Raw genomic sequence first — 23,876 nt, 5'->3', positions numbered from 1 at the left:
ACGAACTACATTTATATACTAGGAGTATTATTTTTACGTTCTACTACTGGGTCGATACCGCTGCTGGTGTACAATTAGTACCCGAGGGTGTCATCAGCTCAGTATTCAGTAAGTTGGTACTGATATAATTTCTAAAAAACCCTATTTTAATTTCTTTGTTGAAATTCTGAGATCATTAAGAAACTATGGTTTCAACTCCCTTCAGGCAAAGTTTTGTTCCTATAGCACTTCACGTGTTCATGTACAGTAATTATATTTCTTTGGCTTTCACATTTTAGGGTTTGGGTGTTCATGATTTAGATAAATCCAGAAAAAAAACTTCGGATACTGCAAATTTATAGTGTTTATGTCATTTTTCCAGCACTGTTCGTACCTCTCCTGATGGACTGTGAATCTCCGAGGGTATCATCAGCTCAGTGCACCGATACTGTCATGATTTATAACATACCTTTCTTAAATTGATTAAATTACAGAAATTATTAAAACACTAAGGTTCCCACTCCCGCAGGCAAACTTGACCTTAGGTGGATTTAGCAAGTCTTTTTTGGTTCGCTATGGTCATACAGCTCATAACGTGTTCGGTACCTCTATATCCTTGTCTTTTAATTTTTGGGGTATAAGTGTTCCCGATGAAGGTAAATCCAGAAAAGCGCTTCGGACACACCAAATGTATATAGTGTTATTTTCACTTTTGAATACATTATTTTTTCAAAGTTTAGTTTTGATTTGACCGAAAAGTTGCAGTAAAAATATGAAAACTTGATTTTTTGTAGGCTTCAATATTTACTATCATATTTTTTCTGTTTCGTGTTTTTGTTTCTTGCATTCAAGACTTAACAATATAAATAGCCCAATGTCTGTTGTACGACCTGTGAGATCAAGAAATCCTATTTGGATTGTCAGGGGACAAAAAATTAAAGGCACGTATTCAGAGAATCCGGTCCTATTTTGCTGTACCCAGTAAAATAATCCCTGAGCGGTAGTTAAACGATCACACAATATTCGATCAAGACAATTTTTATCACAAAAGCCAATAAGATTAGTGAAACAATCTAAACAAGTTATTTAATTTCTATTGTTTAAAATTTGTCGACTCAAAAATATTATGACCTTGATTTTTCTAAGGTAACATCAACCTATAGAAAGCACTTGTATTACTTAGATTACTTTCATTATTTACAATTCTAAAGTAGAAGGAAATACTTATAAATTTGATTAAAATAGTTGGGCTGTTTTCTGATCTTTGGTTGGGTTGTTGTCTCTTTGGCACATTCCCAATCCTATTCAGAGGAAATCCTCCCAACTCTGCATACACAATAAACTAGCTGTGGTATTTCTTAGTCAAAGTATTCTTTTACAAAATTTCAAATTAGAAAAAAATCCAAACCTCAAAACCGTTAAAGAGAATTAGCTCTATCATTGAGTTAAGTAATTTCAATTGTACACTGGCAAATGAAAATCATCAGCAGTATTAACAGTTCATTGAACCGACTTTTATTTGCGAAGCTAAAAGAACTCAAACTTTTCGGAATTTTGGGTTTTGAATGCTCAACTTCGTATCTTATTTGACCGTCTAACTGTTTTGATTCGAACTCCACTGATGAGTCTTTTGCAGACGAAACGCGCATCTGGCGTACCAAATTATACGCCTATAGTATCTTTGTTGAGTTGTTATAACTAAAGTTCTATGAAGTTTTGACAAAGTGATTAATGTTTAAAAAAACTACCAAAATGATGACGACGCCAACGACGCCGGAATCTAGATTCGCATATAAAATCTGGTCTTCGTGACTTTCGTTATGGCGAGACAGCCTGAAAGACGAAAAATGATATTGATCAAGTGTAATAACAACTCTACATAATCTGAAAATTGCTGTGTATGATAAAACCTGTAGTCAGCGCTCCTATGCTCACATGACATATAATTGATGTGATCATGTGATGTGGAAATTAACTGTTCATAAAATGTTAAAATAATTCAAAACGCTCTGTTTTTCTGTTCCTTAGCCAGATTTATCACAGCTTTTTGAATTTTTAGTTTTTAATGCTCTCCAACTTCATAATTGATTGGCTTTTCAATTGTTTTGAGTCAAGCGCCACTGACGAGTCTTATGTAAACGAACCGCGCGTCTTGCTTACTTCATCACAAGCCTTGTATCTTTGATAAATTTATATACGGTACAACTCAACTTAATATTAAATCAGTTAATACAGATAACAAAACATCCCAAGTTCGGTGGGTACAATAAGAATTCAAAGTTTCGCCAAATAGTTTCGATCACATGGTACAATTCAATATTGTTAAGTTCCTAATCAAATCAATCTATAAACAGAAGCTGGAAATTATGAATTAAAAATTTATGTTCAGTGGGTGTAATAAAAAATTAAAATTTCGTCTATAAAGAGTGAAAGTCCTAAACATAGAAAACATAAATAATTAAAGATAATAATGTTAACGGACAGACGAACTGTAAAGAAAAGACGAATTGGTGCTATATACCATCCACTCCATGAGTTGGAGAATAAAAATAATTGTTACTTTTTCAATAGCATATTTAGTATTAAAATATTGCTACTCTTCAAAGTAAATGGTCAACCTAAAATTTCATATATTTTTTACACTGACATGATCATATGCATCTTCGTAGTTGTAAGTATTATTTTTGAAACAGTTATTCTATACGGTTTTGTCTGCATCCGTTCAAATTAACATAAGTAGCTATTATAAAATGCTCATTTTGCAAGGTAAGTCCAACTGTTTAAATCATATTCATTATTTGTATGACATGTTTCATTCATTTGAACTGTAACCTGACCTCTGATAAATCCTGTTTCTCCTGAATCAAGAACTGAGTATGCATTCTGTGTATAATCCTCCATTCTGTTATCAAAAGCTAATCCTGGAGGATCTATTCTAGTAGTTTCACTGCAAGCGCGTTTGCAGTTCTCTACTTTGCTTCTACTGTACCCAGTTTCTTCTGGATTAAGTATGGCATATGGATTGACTGTACTGTTATCCTTCTGGTTGAGGTCATCACCGGGAAATACTTTCACCAGTTCATTGTCTAAAGAATGATTTCTGTAAAATCCAGTTTCTATTGGATCAAGTATGGCATATGCATTACCTGTACTCTCCCTTTGAGTTGGATCTTCACAATGGACAATATTCTCTAATTTACTGTTACTGTTGCAAGAACTACTTCTGTAAAATCCAGTTTCCTTAGGATCAAGCACGGCGTATGCATTACCTGTACTTTTCCTTTGAGTTGGGTATTCACCGTGGACAATTTTCTCTAATTTACTGTTACTGTTGTTAGACTTACTTCTGTTGAATCCAGTTTCTTCTGGATCAATTGTGTCATATGGATTATCTATCGTGGTATCACAGATAATATTTTTAACAGGCAATAATTCCTCGATTTTATTGTTGCTGTTAAATTGACTATTGTTTGATACAGATTCAGATGAATTAAGAAACTGAAAACTACTTTGATTACAAGGACAGCCCTTATCATATTTAGAATAATTTGCTGCTTCAACGAACTCATAATGGTTAACTTCATTATTATCATTCGCTAACTGCTTTGAACAATGATCATTTATTATCTCGTCATCGGTTAAATCTTGTTCAGCTGTAACCATGGTTTGTGCATATTCGAAGAACTCCGTATGATTTAACTGAAGACTCTCGTATCCGGGTGATGATGGATTATTAGAAGATAACATGACCAATAAAGCATTATCTTGGATCTCCGAACCATTTTTAGAAGTTGTATACTGTCTCCTTTTCTTCTTTCTGTTTTTACTAGTGGACCTCAAGAAATAAAATAAATACATGCCTGAGATTAAATATCCAATATAAAGCTCTTATTTGATATTTCTCATTAAAGAGTTGTTGTGCAATATGTATGTAATGAAACTAAGCATGACAATTGCATTTCAAACATTTACAAATGAAATGATGTTATACGTTTTTTGTCAATGAAGCATAAAGAGAAGTATAACTGCGTCTAATTCAGTTGAAAAAAAAATCATTTCGTACTCCTTTAAAACAATTTACTATCAACTACAACACCTGTTTTGTTGACGTCTTTGTTAAATTTATTTGTATGTTTATTTTAGTCAACTGTGATGTATGTTTACATAGTTTTCTGGATCCCAATTATTGTCACATTAACTTATTACGTCTGTTTGGGTTGCTCACCCAACTTTGTCAATATAACGGAACTATAATCAACTGGCATACAAGTAGGAGGTTTAGCCAGCTATAAAACCAGGGTTGAACCACAATTTTCGGAAAATGCCCGTACAGCTGTTTTTCACTCGTTCTGTTGATTGATAACTGTTGATTTTCTCAGTTTTTATGTACTTCCCCTTATTGAATTAACCTTGGAATTCGCTATTTTAGTGATACTTTTTAAATAACAAGTTACCGGCAAACTAAACAAATTAATTCAATTTCAACAGTATATCCTTTGCATGAATAAAATCATTTTTTTACATTTGGATATTGCAGTTGTTAGATCCCTTTAAGTCATATAGCATCTAACGTTTCTACGTATTTACAAGCGCTTGCAAAAATTAAATCCGGAAAAGCGGATTTAAAAAGCATTTTTTACAGACGCACACTTCGTAATTCTATTAAGCTGTTTTTGTGTACTGTCCTAAATTATTTTAGTTATTCGTTGTTATTCTGTGGTTAACATGTCGAAATGTACTTTTATATTATTTGTTTATGTATTTCTCTGTCTTTGGTGTTTTTGCATTTATTTGTACTCTGTTCCCGTCATGTAATGTTGTCATTTTAGCGGTATATTTAACATTGCCATAAAGCGCGGAGGTTTGGCTAGCCACAAAACCAGGTTCAACCCACCATGTTTTCTTAAAATGTCCTGTATCAAGTCAGGAATATGGCAGTTGTTATTTAATAGTTCGTTTCTATGAATGTTGCATTGTTGTTTGTTTTCGTTGCACTTTTGTGTTCTGTTATTTCGTTGTTTTCCTCTTATAGCTGATGTGTTTCTCTCGGTTTTAGTTTGTTACCTGGATTTGTTTTCTCTCAATCGATTTATGACTTTTGAACAACGGTATACTACTGTTGCCTTTATTTTATATGATGAGAAGATATTTGCATCAGATTCAGATCTATTTTAACTCGCTTACTCGTCGATCATAGCGAAATCACATATCTATATATCAATTAGATTGATGAATATCCGTTTCATCAACAAAACAACCCACTTCAAATTAATATAGCTAATGAAATAATGTGTTTCGTTTCATTTTCGTTTACGCGACCTCTCGTTTTTATCATAAAAAACCTCGTGAGTATGGTAATTCGATGTTTTGTTTAAAACAATTATTTTGATTAAAATCGTATTAAGACATTGTTACGACAATTAACCGATACCATATAAGAGCATAATTATGCAATCGTCTCATAGAATTTATATCCAAATGAAGAGTAAATGATTTAGATTCTATAACAAATATGTCACAACTTTTCGAGTTTTCGAAAGGGGGAAATCGCATTATTCAATTCAATCCCGAATTTTAGTTTGACTTACTATTGTAATTTTACAGTTAATAGATAGAACAATTACCTTACCTTTTAACCAGACACAAGGTAAGAAAAACGATGCAAACAGTAAGGATAACAGCTCCGACCACGCCACCAACAATACCTGAAAATATATCACTGCATCTAAAAACCATAAGATATATGATTTACAGACACTACACGTTATCATTAAGATAACGAAACGAAACCTATAACGATGCCAGTAAATATATAAAACCGTTGGTTTTCCCGTTTGAATGGTTTTACACTAGTAATTTTTTGGGGCCCTTTATAGCTTACTGTTCGGTGTGATCCAAGGCTCCGTGTTGAAGACCGTACTGTGACCTATAATGGTTTACTTTTATAAATTTTGACTTGGATGGAGAGTTGTCTCATTGGCACTCATACCACATCTTCTTATATCTAATTAGGCATGCCATAAATCTTAGTTTTCTTTTTTAAATGTTTGATATAATACCTCATCAAAGTGTTTTATTTATGGAATACTTTTTGAGCAAATGAAAAAAGAAAACTTTCGTGTGTGGCAAGTAGTCATTCGGATCTTTACATTGATCCAACCAATCAGAGTTTTAATTGTAGAAATATCTATTTTTGAACTGTGTACTAAAACGGAAATCATACAAAAACGGAACGCTTTTAGAAATCAAATAACAGAAAATAATAACAGATTTTATACAAAGATAGATTGGATCCGGTCCTCGTATTTATACATTATCCATATTTCTCTCCTTACTGTTGGCAAAAATCGGACTATTTTCCCACCCATTCGGCTAAAAAAACCAATATTTTTATATATAGTATAGTAACTACACAAATAAAATGTCAGAACTTAATCAAACGTCAACGTCTATAATCATTAACCACACTTTAAAATTAATGCATATGGGTTAAAATAGTTGATTACATATAACTGAATATATGCAAACAACTTAAAAAAAAGTTGAATCTATATAAATACCCTATTTGCTATTTGGTTTTTATTTGAATTCGTACTTGCGTTTATTGAGTGTAATGATCCTACAGGAACACTATTCATTATATTGTTGTTATGTGAACCTATACTTCCGTTTATTGACTGTAATGAACCAACAGGGGCATTGGAATCTCCTAGACAAAGATAAAAAAAAGAAATTGAAAAATGATTAATATTACTCGTAAAAAACGGTTTTGAGGGTTTTACAAAATGTGTATGAAAAAAGAATAGTCATTCTAAACAAATACATTTGTATCTCAAGACCGCAAAGATAAGGCAGAGTAAATTAGGACACATAATACGAATGGATTAAAAAAAAGAAATGAAACCTCAAATAAACAAGTCTCCAGGAAACTTTATTTTAGGCGTCTCTTATCGAAAAATTCGTAAATAACAGTGAATCTCTAATTTAAAATGAAGCTTTTTATCGCTTGTTTTTTAAAATAGTTTATGCTCTTTGCCCCTTCCTTCAAGTATGTAAGTGTATGGTGTCATGAAGAAAAGGAAATATCAATGCACTTAACCCGAAGGTATATTTTCAAATGAAGTGGTTTCTTTTTATGGGGCCTGGTTAATTCAGTTCAATCCCCACAAACTACAACTCACCTAAGCAAGAATAGGTAATCTTCATATACTTTCTTAAGAATAAGAAACGGAAATCCTCTGTAATATTACGGATATCTATTGACGAATTAAAACAGTAAAATTTTCTGTAGCAATTTTGAGTATCTGACAGAGTGGTATTAGCCAGATCATCACAATGTTCGGATCTTTCGAGTGATTTAATGTAGATGTCTTTCATTTCTGAACCGTAGTGACAACTATGCAAATTCATCTGCGTTGTATAGGCTGAATCAATTTGTTGTTTATCTACAAAGGGAATTTGAATAAAAAGAAATTTGCAATATGACAAAGTGATGGTACATGCATGAAATTGACGTAATTAATTTTATGGATCTTGCAGGACGTCTTTGATCATTGTTGTTGGTCCTTTAAGGTCATATAGATCATCAAATATTTACACAACCTTGGCTTTAAAAGTTTAGGGTTTGAGCGCTCCTCATGAAGTTAAACCCAGAAAAGCACGTTGGACGCATAACATTCCTACTTTCCAACTCTATTTTTTAAACGTTCTGTGTCAAGAGGTGTTTATTACCTTAGCCGTATTTGGCACAACTTTTTGGAATGTTGGGTCCTCAATGCTCTTAAACTTTGTACTAGTACTTGTTTAGGCTTTCTAACTATTTTGATCTGAGCGTCACTGATGAGTCTTATGTAGACAAAACGCGCATCTGGCGTATAAAATTATAAGCCTGGTACTATTGATAACTATTTACACCACTGGGTCGATGCCACTGCTGGTGGACGTTTCGTCCCCGAGGGTATCAACAGCCCAGTAGTCAGCACTTCGGTGTTGACATGAATATCAACTATATGGCCATTTTTATAAATTTACTGTTTGCAAAAGTAAGAATTATTCGAAATACTAAGGATTTATTTATCCCAGGCATAGATTACCTTAGACGTATTTGGCACAACTTTTTGGAATTTTGGGTCCTCAATGCTCTTCAACTTTGTACTTGTTTTGGCTTTCTAACTATTTTGATCTGAGCGTCACTGATGAGTCTTATGTAGACGAAACGCGCGTCTGGCGTATAAAATTATAAGCCTGGTACCTTTGATAACTGTTTATTTAAGCCTTGTCTATCTATGAAAGATAATAATGAATATCATTCTTTTGTACAGTGTGATATAATTTTAGCTTTAAGTTATAGTACTTGCAGGCTATCTCAATGTACTAGTATTCTATGCAGTGCACTTTTAACGAATATGATAACGAATACTAGAAATCTACTATTACCCCATAATAAATTTCCTATTATAATCTATTATAATAAATTATTCAGTCATAGACATAAAACGACAAGAAAAGTTCAACTTTGGTGGATAGTTGTCTCATTGGCAATCATACCACATCTCCTCATTTCAATTAGAAAAAATACCTGTTTCAAACACGTAAACTGACGCTTTGTTTATGGATCCACACATTTCATTTTCGTTTGACACGCATGGAGTTTCACATTTGTTTTCTTTCTGTTTCCTTTTCTCTAGCTTACTCAGGCCTATGGTACCACCACAAAAACATTGATCGCCATTCTACAACAGTTAAAGCGAGTCTGACATTTTTTTCCCTTCCCCAAAATAAACAACCAACTACATATGATACTGTAACCATTCATATCAAATTGCTTGCTCGTAAAAAATGAACAGAAGCTGTTTCTGTTAAAGACTTTCTTTTTTTTGAGGCGTTGTGGATAAGAGTTGTGACCTCATTTTGAACCTGATTGCAATCTTTGTTTAGCTGAACTGTATACAAGAAATTTAAATGTCTGATTAAAAATGACAACCGAATTAATTTGATTTTCACAAAATTATAAAAAGATTGGGTAAAAGATTATATGCATGCTTGGTTATTTTCTATTCAACAAAGGACCTGCAGATTTATAGATATGTGTGTTGCACCTGAATAAAATCATTCAAACTTCCCATTTGGCCATTTGGGACTCAAACATGAAAAGTATTCAAAAATTAAAAGAATATTAGTTCACATCTTGATGACAATATAAAAATAAAAAGATGTCGTATGATTATCAATGAGACAACTATCTAACATAAACCAATCCCGAGGTTGTAAGTGTGATGATTTTGTATCATAGATTAGAAAGTTTACATTAGTTACAGTTCGGTAGAAGCTTTATTTTAAGTATTTGTACATACTTTGATAAAAGGGAGAAATGAACAAGATATTTCGCGGGTAAATATTGGGTTAGGTCAAATGTGAAGGGGTGTTTCAAAGGAAACTCTTATATAAGTAATGAGGAACTAAGGAAACACCCCTCCTTCAAGAATAGCACGGCTTTCATAGTCGTATATAAGTAGGCACGATTTCTTGCTTTTTGTCATTTTTCATAAGTCTATGACGACGAAGACCTGTAATTACGGTACATGGTTATTTGAATTCATTTCCTACGAGGAAGCTAAAGAATCATGCCAAGCTACGTGTTCTTTGCCAAAACGATACAAATTAAACTCGATCCCAAATGATTTCCTAGCGTCGGATATGCGTAAAACCGCCTTGCAAACTGATATACAGAATAGAAACCACGAGAGAAACTCAGACTAATATGAATAATATATATTCAGATTTGTGTAATATAATCATTGACGAAATGAACGCTAAAATTCTAGTTTTCGACACTAGTAGAAGGACAAGTAAACGTTTTAAAGTAGGAAAACCTTATTGGAATGACTATCTTGGTTCACTGTGGCATTCTATGCGTAATAGAGAAAAAGGATTTCTTCAATTTAGAGGTAACTTGTCCGTTAAACGTAAACTCCGTGAAGAATTTCATACTGCCCAAAAAAATTTCGACCGCAATTTAAAGCGATGTGAACGACAATTTAGACATTCGTTTTGTGTTGAAATTGAAAACATGACAACATCGAACCCTAATGACTTTTGGAACAAAATAAAAAAAACTCGGACCTCGTAGATCCCAACAAATCCCGATGGAGGTATACGGCGAAGATGGAACGATTCTCACGGATGATGAAACTATATTGAGTAAATGGAAAACGGACTTTCAGAAAATATACAATATGGATAATGCCGCTTCAAAACTTCGACGATGAATTTTACAGGCAAGCTTCAAAACTCAAATCGTCATTAGAGGACAAAATGCTTGACCCGCTTTATAATGAAAATCAAGAACCATCGAAGAAATTAGACGGCTTGTTTACAAAACAAAAAACGTTAAAAGTTGTGGTATAGATAGTATTCCGTACGAAGTGCTGAAATATGAACCTGTAGTATCCGTGATTCATTCATTGTTTCAATTGATTTTTGTACCAGTATCATTCCGTCTGTTTGGAGACAGGCTATACTTTGTCCGATTCTAAAAGACATATCTGCTGATACAGGTGTACCTCTCAATTACCGAGGAATTAGTTTACTTTCTTGTATATCAAAACTTTACAGTGCATTCATCAACAGTCGATTATCATCCTATTTAGAGTCCAACGATATTTTATCAGACGAACAAAATGGTTTTCGCTCCGATCGATCGTGTGAGGATCATGTATTTACTCTTAATGCTGTATCGAGAAACCACAAGACTTCATTCGCAACTTTCATTGATCTTAAGAAAGCGTTCGATTTTGTTGACCGAGATTTGTTGTTATATAAGCTTCTGTTAAATAACATTGATGGGAAAATGTACAACTCAATTAAAAACATTTACCTTAGTACTTCTGCTTGTGTTCGTGTGAACAACAGACTTTCACATTGGTTCGTATGTAGTTCTGGGGTTAAACAAGGGAATAATATATCTCCAACGTTTTTTTTCAATTTTTATCAACGACCTGGTACAGGAAGTAAACAGTCTCAGACTTGGTGTAAATATTGGTGACTCTACGCTTTCGTTACTTTTATATGCGGACGACATCGTCTTATTGGCATCTTATATAGTCCCTAGTGTGGACAGTGTATAATTTGTATTTTTTTTTCATACACTTTCCAAATTTATTTCTTTTTAATTTCTGCATGAAATATTAAGTAGGGGGTGAAATTACATGTTAAAAAAATTTGGGTGATATATTTTTAGGTAAAATAACGATTTGGTCCAGTTGAAATAGGTCAAAAATTAGTATTTCTGAAGCTGTCAAACTGAATCATAAACCCCCTTAATATAGAATGGTCAATATTTTGAGTTAGAGCTGGTAGACTTTTCTATAATTTTGATATAATTTGTCCCAAAGGTAGTACACTACACTGTAAAAATCTTTTTGAGATAGGGTAGGTGCGATTTTTTAATTTGAATATATTGTCTAAAAGAAATGCACTACGAAATAACTGTGTGGTCGGGCCTAAGCTGAAGGGCTAGAACATGTTCTGGCTTACGCTAGCCGTACTCTTTCAAAATCAGAACAAAAGTACTGTGTGACACCCAATGAGTTGCTTGCTGTAGTTTGTTTTGTTTAGCATTTCAAACCATACATGCATTTCGTCTAAACAAAATTGATGTTGCAACTCTTTTCGGCAAAGAAGTTGTTATGATAATGCCACTTTTTTGGTCCCTTGAAATCGATAATAAAAAGTATCATAAATCTACAAAATAACATCCTTCAGATGATCATAGGACATAAGTATTTACTTTCTGAATATTGCTTGCATATTCGCGTGCGGGCCTAAAAAATTTGAAGTTAGTGCAAAACTGAAGAAACTGCCAAAATACCCTCATTTTGAGACATTGTCAATAATTTTCAGATATGAGCAACAGTTATACCAAAAAGATATTTTGCTAAAGGATGTATTTTCACAGATAGTAATGTTTGTAAAATATCTTTTTGTGTAAGGCTTATATCTATTTTGTCCAAAAAGTACGTGTAAAAAGTGAAAACAACACTTTATAAATTTCATGCGTCCGAAGCGCTTTTCTAGATTTACCTTCATCAGAAACTATCAAAGCCGAATATTTGAAACCCAAGGATGTATTAGAAACGAAACAGTTGAAGAGCTACATGACTCTTACATGAAGCTTAATTTATTTGATCTCGAGGGTACCTAATGTAGTTTATTCCAGATACACGTATTGCGAGTACTTCACTCGGTACTTTATGTTCAAATGAAGTTGAACAGGTGGTAAATGATGTGGAAACAAAAACTAAGGTATCAAAAATTATGAGTAAGACATAAACATATACAAAATTACCTCTGTAGCAAAAAATTGACGAGAGACGTGTCCTGTGTTGCATATATAATAGCAAATTTTTGCAGACATGTTGTCGGCTAAGAAAAATCCACGACTATACAGACCATATTCCATCTCATCTGTGAAACAACCATGATATTCAAATTCTGAAATGATGGTTGTAGTTACAAAAATGTTCATAAATATAAGAATTAATTTTGTTTTATTTTATTATCATGAAAATGATTTTAATCAGACCGTAAACTGGTAAGTACACATTATCTACTTTTGAAGACTGTATGTTGACCTATAGCTGTCTTTTAGTGTTGCTAAGTTTTTGAATCACACCATTTGTGTTTTATTAGGGCGAATAAAAAAGGCCAATTAAACCAAAAATTATCTTATCCTTTTAATATAAAACTAGACTAAGATTCTTTGAATGAACAGAAAAAAAAACATTTTAAATTTGTGGTGACTTTATGTTGACCTGTAGGTGTTTTTTGTGTTGTTAGGTTGAATCATTCCACTGTTTATTTATTTTGCCGAATTATAGAGGCATAAAAACCAAAAATTAACTTATCCTTTTAATATACAATTATACTTGAATCCTTGAATGCACAGAAAAACATATTTACATTTGTATTTGAAATTGTCATCTTAAACATTTAAAGAAACACTCACCACATCTGTACGTGAAACTAATTTTTCTTGGAACCAGTGACAGAAAACCAGTAAAATTATTTAGACTGTTATCAATGCGGCAAGTATTGTGCGTATTGCATAATAACTCAACAATTTCCCTCGTTGTATTTTCATCTTTGGTCGGCGTTGTATTGGCGAGAGATAAGACTTCTTCTTTTTGTCCAAAATGTACCTCACTGATATGAATCCTAGTTCCTTCGTCACATTTTAATGACACTGTTTGCTGTTCACACAGAATTGCTGTCACTACAATGGTTACAAGATCGGTTTGAAAAAAACTCTTTTAATGTCAATTAACATAGGAAGTAGTTGATGACTTTGTTCATTATATTTTAAACATTTTACATGAACATCAATTCTAAAAAGTCCTTTAACAGTACAAATAAATCGATTACAGATTAAGCATTTTTTTCTGATTTAACCTTAGAGAACTTAATAATATTCTTATGCACGGTCGATAAATAGTCCCACTGATGATCTTTGTGCCATGTTATTCGGTAGGACTCTTCATTTATATAAGTGGTATTTGTTGTTTATATTATGTCGAAAATTTATGCGGTAGCAAATATTTTGACGTCATATAACATTTAATGACTTATCCCTTGAGTAAACTAACCAGATGGTGTAATTCTAGGCATTTAAACTTAATAAGTTATAAAACATTTTTATTTTGTTTGTTTTTGCAGTGATTCGAATAAAAGCAGGGTCTATTTGAAAACTGTCCTTGTTATATATATTTTGGCTTTCAAACTCTCGATCACGAGATTACCTAAGGAATATGATCATATTATACGTGTTATTACAAAGGACAACAACTATAGAATATTGTTTTATCAAACCACATTCATAGTCGTTGATACTCGTTTCGAATTAGTTGAGGCTATGCGATCTTTGAAACAAATTAGAATTACAAACGTAATGGGTCTAAATGAACCCTCGTACTTCGTCTTTCTTCAAATACTCAAATGTTGCAACAAACCTGTCCTATCGTCATAACAAATATGTCATTGTCGACGCATACAAACCCAAACCCAATATAGTTATTTGTTTGTTAATCACATCCCATTATTATATATTAAAATATATTTAGTATAAGTCCCTCTCCTCGTGCAATGATATAACACATTTGACTTCTCTATGCTTTACACTAGTATTCCATATTCTCAACATACAGACAGGTTGAAAAAAGTAGTCTAACTTTGTTTAGTGAAAAAATAATAGCCATGTCACACAATGTAAGGAAGGGACAAATCATACTTTGTAAAAATAAAAACACTCACTTTCAAATAAAAATATCTCTGAAATTGAAATCGCAAAGATGCTTGACTTTTTTATTGACATAAAATTGTAACGTTGAGGGGACGTGTTCGTCAAAAGATTTAAACTAGTTTTTGAAATCTACACCAACTCCTTTTTATATCAATCATTAGATTAACAAATATATCGTTTGTCTCTGCTGTCTCTATCCAAAACTTGATAAAATATTCGGCTTAGTTTTAGGGTTACATAATTTTCATGACCGATGATTTATGAATTCGGTGATGTCTTAGAGTAAAGATATGAGTTTTACCAATCCGCTATGGAGTGTTATTGTTCTTCTCTTCGCCTATATCACCCTGCTCAGTCGCTCCGTAATTCTCGTATCACAGTTTGAGAGGTGAACAGGTATTATCAGCGACGTCACAATGTCTGAGGAGAAGTTATCAGCAATGTCACAATGTGAGAGGAGACGTTATCAAGCTTGCTTTCATCAAGTGTAAACTATCCAAGGGATCGGGAAAAGACCAGCAATAGAACGATAAACAGATTATCAGGTTGTTTTCTACGTATAGATATCTTAAAATTTCAGCCCCTCGAAACAATGTGAAGCTTTTTTGCTCGTTCGCTGCGATCACTGGTCAAAAAGGTTCACATTGAACAATAGAGGGAAGATAGCAAAGGGGTCGATAAAAAATCATTAATCGAAATAAAACAAATTGATTGACCCCTTTGATATCTTCCCTTTATTCTCTTTCTTCAATGTAAACTGCAGGAAATTTTCTGCTGACAATTTTTTCCATATGTAATCTTGATAAAAAAAAAAAAACGAAATAGAGGTTGCAAACTATACACGAAGGTAATTCCAATGAAAGTTATTGACAATAGAGCTTTGTCAAACTTGTGTATTTGAAGAAATGAAATACCATGTTTTGAAACGGATAAATCACAGAAAATCATTCTTATGAAAATACACAGGTGCATACCTACCAATTGTGTAAAGAAATCATATCAAGTTTCATTCTTTTGACGATTTGTGTAGACAATCTTCACCATATGTAAAAATACGTTGTTTCTATATACGATCGCGATATATTAGTGCTTGTTTTTCCTATCATGAATTTCTTGATAGTAAGTTGCTGATTACAAGGAAGCTATTGAACCAATGAACAAATAAATTTATCCCTTCAAAAGTTTTCAGGTATGAATAAAAGGAAATATGGGATATTCGTCAATGAGACAGCAAATCTACGACAAAATAGCCAAAACACATCATGAGGCCAGCATACAGTCTTAGACATCGGCCAAGTGCTAATACAATTTTTCAAGCTCAAAATCGTTCAGACTATTGACACAACTAAACATTGTAAAGTAATGTAAAGTTTTTGTTCTAATCATATGTCAGCTGTAAAGTAGTTCCGTCAAGTTCGTTAAAATAATGTGTCACTTGTCGGAAATTTTGCATTGATAAAACTTTTTTATGGAGAGATAAACAGATGGGGAGGACAAGATGTAAGAGAAAAGGAAATTCCAAAAAAATATAATTTAAACTTACAGTTTCTTTCCATGTAGACGAATTTTGTCAGTATAAAACTGATCCAAATCTGAAACAAAAACAGTCCATGCATATCTTCTTTGACTTTATCGAGACACAAAACATTTATCACATTTACATAACTAAATGAGACCAACACTATGTACATGATAGGATATGACCACATCATACATTTCCTTTTCCCTTTTTATTTTTTTAACGTTAACAATATAAATACAAATATTTACTTGTACATTAGTGTATATATTACAGACATTTTACCAAATAGGATATTCATCTCTGAAATAATTTTGCATGAGGAAATTCAAAAATACATTATGCTTCGTTGACATTATTTATGAATAATTTACATTAGAAGATCAAACACGTGTACAGATACGTAGGAAACTGTACAAACAGTAGTGAAAATCGTTTAAATGATCTGTGACGGGATTGCTTCCCTTCATTAGTAGATACTTAGTGATTTTCTCATAAGAATCATGCTCTCCGGTTACAGACAATTGCATGACTGAACCATCACGTCTTAGGAAATGAACATATGACCACTCATAATTTGGGTTACATAATTTCTAAGAATAATGCTAATCACCAGTTGTAGTCTGTGAAATTTGAACTTTTCGAAATTTTATTCGGGGTTAACGGCGTGAGTTCAAAGACTTGAAAGACAAGATGTAAAAGAATTTGTGTAGGTTTATGTAAAGTGTAGTGCCAAAAGACTATCCAATCTCTGAGGAAATGTCAACTTTAGTTTTGTATAAATTACAGAAGTCATCAAATGCAGATGTGTCAAAATGTTTTGTTATGAATGTTGATATTTGTATTTCAAAGAAAACCAAACACATGTTATGTTTCAGTTTTAACTTTTGTTGATTTCTATATCCCATGACAGATAAAAGTTTTAGCTTCAGAGATGTTGGGTAAGCTAGAATTCAGGGATTCTGTATTTATCGCAAATTTTCATATCACATATTTCAAATTGCATAGTTTGCTGACGCAGTAAGTGGCCGCTACTTGTCTATCGAGGAAAATGAAACTTATCGAATAAAATTCCATTCAATGAACCATTTCAATTGCCACACACTTCAAATGACAATGAACAGGGACCTAGATAACGAATTTTGTAAATTTGCTTTTTTAAATGAGGAATGAGTTCTAAAACTTGTTTGGTTGTCAATCAGTATTAAAGCCTGCTGGATTAGCTTTTTTAAACAAAATTCGGTACCGGTATAAATTTTGAAAGTTAAAAATCCTTGATAATGGAGGAATTAGGATAAGAATCATTGTATGGCCCGAGAAATTCCAAAAATAATAAAATGCTTCAATGATCCATTCAAAATCAAGTTCTATGATCAATAAATATGATAATTGACCAAAGATGTTGATTCTAATCATATGTTGTGGACAAATAAGATAGAATCCTAGGACTTACCAACACATATTTTACCCAGATTCGAATCTTGGTATAAGACACCTTGTAGATAAATATAATGTATGGTAAGACTTTGGCTCCTATCTAAATACCAATGACAAGCTATCAAAATGAGGCTTTATGGTAGTTTTTACAGTATGAAAGTGCAGTTTAAAGTCCTGATTCAAATATTTAAGAAACAATTGAACACAAATAATAATATTTAAAAGGATGTTGTTTGATGGATTTATATTACTTATTGATTTTATAATTCAAGATGGCAAAAAATTGACATATCATTATTTATATACCAATAGCAGATGAATTATTTAAAGTCTAGGGATACATGTTTGATGGTTCTTTCGTATTTCTATTATAAATATATGAGGGAAACTACACATAGACAACCATCGCAGTTAAAATAATTAAATGAACTCCAAAACAAAATTAAATGAGGTTAACTGAGGGAGAAACATTCCATTTATGACTAACAATTCATACGAATATCATTCACAGTAGCAAGTATGAAAGCCAGATACCTAAACATTCAATACTGATGTCAGATTGACGATAAATGGCATTCGGAACCTTAGTCAGAGATATAATGACTCCAGTTAGTGCAGAAACCGAGATACTGTGACAATCAATCTTTTTTTTTCAATTTGTAATGGCTATCGTATAAAAACGAGTGAATACTTTGAAAAACAACCCAAATAGAACTTTGGAAATGATCTGTACCACCACTATCGAAGTAAGACAACAGAGAAACGACAAGTAAAACAAAGTTTCATGACTCCATAATCACTTCCATGTTTTGAAACTAATAAAGATTCGCAAGATGAAATCTTCGACACGAATTGATATAAATGTCATTTAATATGATTCCTTCAACACTGTCTGTGTAGCAAGTGACAGCGGGAATGTTGGATTTAATTGTGATATAACCGACTGCGACTGGTCAACCTCTGGTTTTCTCTGTAATGTTTCGTTATTGTTAGTTTTTATTGTTATTTTTACATCGGATGACCGTGAGGGCATTCCGTGTATTGTTGCCACATACATTTTTACCCACGTGATTTTCGTTTTTTAATTGATAACCGAACGCAAAATAACATTCCTTATCGCTTGTTATATATCAATTTCATCAATAAATATTCTTGAAAATAATTTTTAAGAACATAGATAAATGATATGAAAATGTTTTGTGGTGAGAAATATATATATCAATAACAAATCAAGAATACCGAAAATTTGTCTTAACGCATGCGGAAGAATATCTCAAGAACGTTTTGCGGGAAAATATGAATGCCTATTCAAATCCAATCTATTAGAAAAATCGAATTATTACAGAAGAGTGTCCACCATGCACTTGCACTGCACTATTATTAGAATAGTAGAATAGAATGATATACAAATGGATGAAAATTATATATACATGTAGCTGTTATATACAAATATTAATATAATATATAACAACAAACCAGAGTATACTGATTTGTATCACTACAATATAATAGTTATTACGGTGAGGTTGAATTCCCTGTCGTTTATTCATCATCCACGCACGAACTTGTCTCAGAAAAAAATATATCTATGTACCTTAATCTCACTTTAAGGTATAGAGATGTGATTTTTTTCTGAGACAAGTGCTTGTGACCAGCCACAAGAACTTGCGGTCATCCGATGTTCAGTACCTCAGTACTTTGATTATTTTGGTCATGATGTTGGTATCTATTGAACTTTCGATTGCCCTCTAGGTTTCTTCTGTCTAGTTTTATTTGCTTTATTACTAATTGTTCTATTGATAAAGCAGGTTATTAATTTTATTGATATTTCGAGGTTCCTTATTGTATACTTTGTGAATAGCTAGCATTAATACACTTTTTTTCTTTCTGATGTTTATGGAGGTTAATTTAATACTATTTATTAAGACCATTGCTTTAATGTTCGAAGAAAACGCTTTAAAGCTCAAACCTGTATTGACATAATATGATTTTATTTAATCGTATTTTATTCATTGATGTTTTTCCTTCTTGGGTACCGGTAATTTTTGGAGAAAAATATAAAACTTTCTCTGCTTTAGTTTATACGGTGCATTTTGTATTTGCTGACAGCTCTCTATTGAGAAGAAAACAAGGGATGAATGGATACGTCTAACGTTGTTAGACGAAGCCACAAGTTTATGTCAAGAGTTTTATCATTTTTTTTCTGATATTTTATTGTTTTTGACAATAAACAGATTTTAGTGTTGATTTGCATGGCCATTATCTGTAAAATCCTATCATGAATGTCCTTTTGGTATCTTTCGCCTTTCTATAAAATTGTTATAATTCAATTGATAAATGATTAGTATTATAAAGTTTGACACTTCAGTGCAGAAATTCATTTGTCAAATTTTTCCAGTTAGTTTTTTTGTGTGCCTTTACACCACTGTCCAAAGTTTGGAGAGAGTTTAGCGTTTAAATCATGTTCAACCCATTCCTTATTTGCATGTTCCAAGCCAATATCCAGTTACCCATTGGTTTTCGTTTGTTATCGTCTGCCCTAATTGTGTTTTATTTTAAATCATTGTTGATTATTGTTGAAGTATACATCAGGCCGTTTGTTTTTTTTCTCTTTGGGATTGATTTATATTTACTCATCCCGGTGCCTTATTATATACTACTATAAAATGTGCTATTTTTTTCTAATCCCTACTGTCATGAAATTTGGCAAAAGGAAAAAAATATCTAGACGTTGTTTTTAGGACAATTATTTAAGTTGTAGCAAGTAGAATCAAAGAAGAATAAGGTTTTTCTTTCAATGAAATTTCCAAATATATCTCTGATTGTTTCTGTTTAATAGACGCGGGAAGATTCAGAGCTTGGCATAATATATAGACGTCTGTTTAATAGAGGCGGGAAGATTGAGAGCTTGACATATTATATAGACGTCTGTTAAATAGAGGCGGGAAGATTGAGAGCTTGATATATTATACAGACGTCTGTTTAATAGAGGCGGGAAGATTGAGAGCTTGACATATTATACAGACGTCTGTTTAATAGAGGCGGGAAGATTGAGAGCTTGGCATATTATATAGACGTCTGTTTAATAAAGGCGGAAAGATTGAGAGCTTGACATATTATATAGACGTCTGTTTAATAGAGGCGGGATGATTCAGAGCTTGGCATATTATATAGACGTCTGTTTAATAGAGGCGGGAAGATTGAGTGCTTGGCATATTATATAGACTTCTGTTTAATAGAGGCGGGAAGATTGAGAGCTTGGCATATTATATAGACGTCTGTTTAATAGAGGCGGGAAGATTGAGAGCTTGGCATATTATATAGACGTCTGTTTAATGGAGGCGGGATGATTCAGAGCTTGGCATATTATATAGACGTCTGTTTAATAGAGGCGGGAAGATTGAGAGCTTGAAATATTAGAATCATGTGCAAAACAGTGTAGCCGAGACCATTGATTGGCGCGCTAAAATATCCCATTGACTGGGTCAGATTAGGTGAACGTTCGTCTGTAACGCCCACAACTCACGACGTATTTATTATAAACATTTAAACTGTGGGGTTGCCAAAGGGTCTCAGTATATATACGAACTACAGTGCACAGTATATTATATACATATTTTATTTGCGATCATAAAATGTACGAAGTCGTCCATTACTATGTAAATTGGGTCGATTAAAAAAAAGCTGAATATGTTTCTGTTGCCAAGGGTTTTTCACAAGTAAAGTAGTTAGCAGAAAAGATCACCAAACTATACATTTTACCTATTCAAAAACGTAAATGCAAATTTCACAAGGCTTGATCCAAATAGCCTTTTTACTGTCTAATAACTTGCAAGTACGAAAAAGACAGGAAAGAAGTATATTTTGTCTATATGTTTTGTGTTTGCACACTTTTTAAAGTTGATCATGCATTCGTTCTAAAATAAAGTTTTGACCAGATAAAAGTTAAAAGATGACATAATTGGACAACCGCATTTGTTAAATCACTTTGACGTCCGAAAAAAAGATAATAATCAACACATCCATTGTAACTATTAAAGCCAGTTAAATCCTTTTTTTGCTGAAAGAACGTCCGATATCATAAAAATTCATTATCAAAACATAACAAAAACACAAGTAAAGAACGTTTAAGTATTCAATATAAATCAAAACACAAAGGTTATTCCTGATTAGTTTTTCGAATTATTTTATTTAGGCTTTGAGACCCTTTTTTGTAGTAGTGGAGAAAACCAGAGTTCTGGGCCACTTTGTCTAATGTTAAACCTATGGGAGAGGATACCCATCAGAATACCCAGCGAGGATACCCTCTGACGTCATAATCACCTATTATGACACTAATTAAATTAATTAATTAATTTCTTTGGATAAGGTCATTTTAAAGTGTTACTAATTACGTTTGTGTTAATTATGCATAAGTATATGATTTTTATTTTTATTTCAATTTGATATATGAAAATCCCCAGTCTATTAATAGATATACAAATAAACCCATCTAAGTGTGTATCAAATATATATTTGTTTATTTATATATCTATTCACCTACGGCTGTGAAGAATAAGACGTACACGTTATTATATAAATAATATAATCGTTAAATCAATATTGAAAGCGTGTTTTAACTTGTCGTTATTGTACGTATAGTGACCTTTAACATGTTTAGACGTGTCTTTTTAATATAAGTAAATCGTTACATTAATGGAACAAAATAGTATTTTACATCTAACTATTTCTGGGGTGAAATTTTGAAAGGTATTTAATCTCGAATTTTATAATATAATTGTTCAATCAATATCGATAGCGTGTTTTAACTTTCAATAGGTTTTATTGATAAACGATGCACCGGTGTTTATCATTGTTAGTGTTTGTGTATGTTTGTGTGTGTGTGTGTTTGTGTGTATCGATTCAAGGTTTAATCCATACAAATATGAGCAAGGAATTATCCAATATGATTCTCCATTTGTGTGATTGTATTCCTATTTTATTTATTTTTTTAAGTTTCTGCTTCTCGGTACCACACTAGTAATGATAACAACAATAATTTGTACAATATTTAATATCCGCGTCAATTCAGACAGACATGGGTCGCGGAGCCATCCACATGTTGTCTTTACAATATATATAAAGAATAAAATTATCTATAATTATTTTATACATCGAGATAAAAAGAAATAGAGAGTTGCATATCACTCAACAGTATCTCTAACCTCACGAAAGGGCCAACAGTATGCTATATTTCGTGCAGGGGTGTAAACTGTCGAGACTTGAAGTTAGTCTTTCCGGGATAGTTAACTCTCTCAAATATCAGATAAATCGCGAGCTTTAATCCAAGAGTTGAATTTCTTTGGCCAGTGTAACCATTTAACATAATATTGCTTGTTGGGTCCTTTGCCTTTTGTTTTGAGGATGTTTTCAACTTTCCATATATCATCTTCCCGAACATCCACTTTCTGCACTTCTGATTGGTAGAAGGTTCCTGAAATGTCTTCGTCTCGCAAATCAATAAGTCGATAAACTGGAAGCCCACCACGTAATATTCTTTGAGATATTCTAAATATCTCTCCGCTCCATTTCTCATCGTATTCCCTGGTAAAAGGATTTCTTATGTATGTAATCCGAACTTTATCACCGATTTTGAAACGGAAAGGTTTTCGTACATTCTTTGTCTTAGGTTGTAATCTTTTTGGCCAATACATTTTCCACCACAGGTTTGTCTCTTTAGATAGGGTGACTTTATCTGGTGCCATGCCAATCGTTCTATGGAAGGTCTTGTTGTAGCTGTTAGCAAAATTCTGCAAGTTATCCACATAATCATAAGATTGCTTACTGGTGATAAATCTCATGATTTTTGATTTAATAGTCTTGATCACTCTTTCAACGTAATTAGCTTTGATTTCCGTATTTTGTGCAAATAGATGTTGAATATTTCTCTGTTTAAGGAGAGATTCTACTAATCGTGATCTGAATTATTGTCCTTTATCTGTTCTTATTCTGTTTGGTGATCTTCCTTGTGATAAAACATGTTTCAAAGCATTCGCAACGGATTCACCTTTCTTATCCTTTAGAGGCCTTAGCCATACATATTTGGAGAATATATCAATCACCACCAATATGAAATTGAATCCACTGTTAAATTTCGAAAATTTAGTCATGTCCATTAAATCGATATCCCATTGATCGTCTATTCCAATAACGATAACTCTGTTCCGCTTAAACGACCGTTTTAATGGTCTTTGCAAGCTGTATGGCTCCTGTCGTTGTAGCCATTTTCGTATTCTATATTTACTGAGAACGAACGAATTTTCCATCTGTTCGAACAAATCTGTAAAGTTTATCAGGCCCTGCAAAACTCGCTGGGTTAGCTGGATTGTAATAAATATTTCTCAAGTACTTTTCCCAAGAGGCCATCTTTACACACCACCACCACCACCACAGCATGTGGTACTACATCATCCGTTCACTATGATATTGGCTGGACCTACTGGTTCAGGTAAGATATTTTGGGTGAAAACATTATTGGAGCGAGCACGGACTATGATAAAACCATCACCTGATAGGATTATATGGTGTTATAAACGGTGGCAGCCATTATTTAGTGACCTGAAGCAGACCATTAAAAACATTTTGTTTGTTCAAGGTTTACCTGAA

At 32.7% G+C, this 23,876-nt stretch overlaps 1 protein-coding gene across 1 annotated transcript; it reads right to left on the bottom strand.

Moving 5' to 3' along the window:
- Positions 1-2,205: 2,205 nt before the first annotated feature.
- Positions 2,206-15,943, bottom strand: LOC127708784 (uncharacterized). The gene is made up of 8 exons (XM_052213902.1): positions 15,819-15,943; positions 12,986-13,252; positions 12,326-12,471; positions 8,558-8,711; positions 7,161-7,424; positions 6,575-6,688; positions 5,609-5,684; positions 2,206-3,814 (listed from the first exon to the last, which is right to left on the bottom strand). The coding sequence occupies exons 1-8, from the start codon at positions 15,889-15,891 to the stop codon at positions 2,734-2,736; spliced, it is 2,175 nt and encodes a 724-aa protein (XP_052069862.1). The 5' UTR covers positions 15,892-15,943; the 3' UTR covers positions 2,206-2,733.
- Between the last annotated feature and the right edge of the window lie 7,933 nt (positions 15,944-23,876).

The sequence above is a fragment of the Mytilus californianus genome, unplaced genomic scaffold (genome assembly GCF_021869535.1).
Source record: "Mytilus californianus isolate M0D057914Y unplaced genomic scaffold, xbMytCali1.0.p SCAF_7, whole genome shotgun sequence".
Taxonomy (NCBI): Eukaryota; Metazoa; Mollusca; class Bivalvia; order Mytilida; family Mytilidae; genus Mytilus; species Mytilus californianus.
This window is presented reverse-complemented; position numbering and strand designations above follow the sequence as displayed.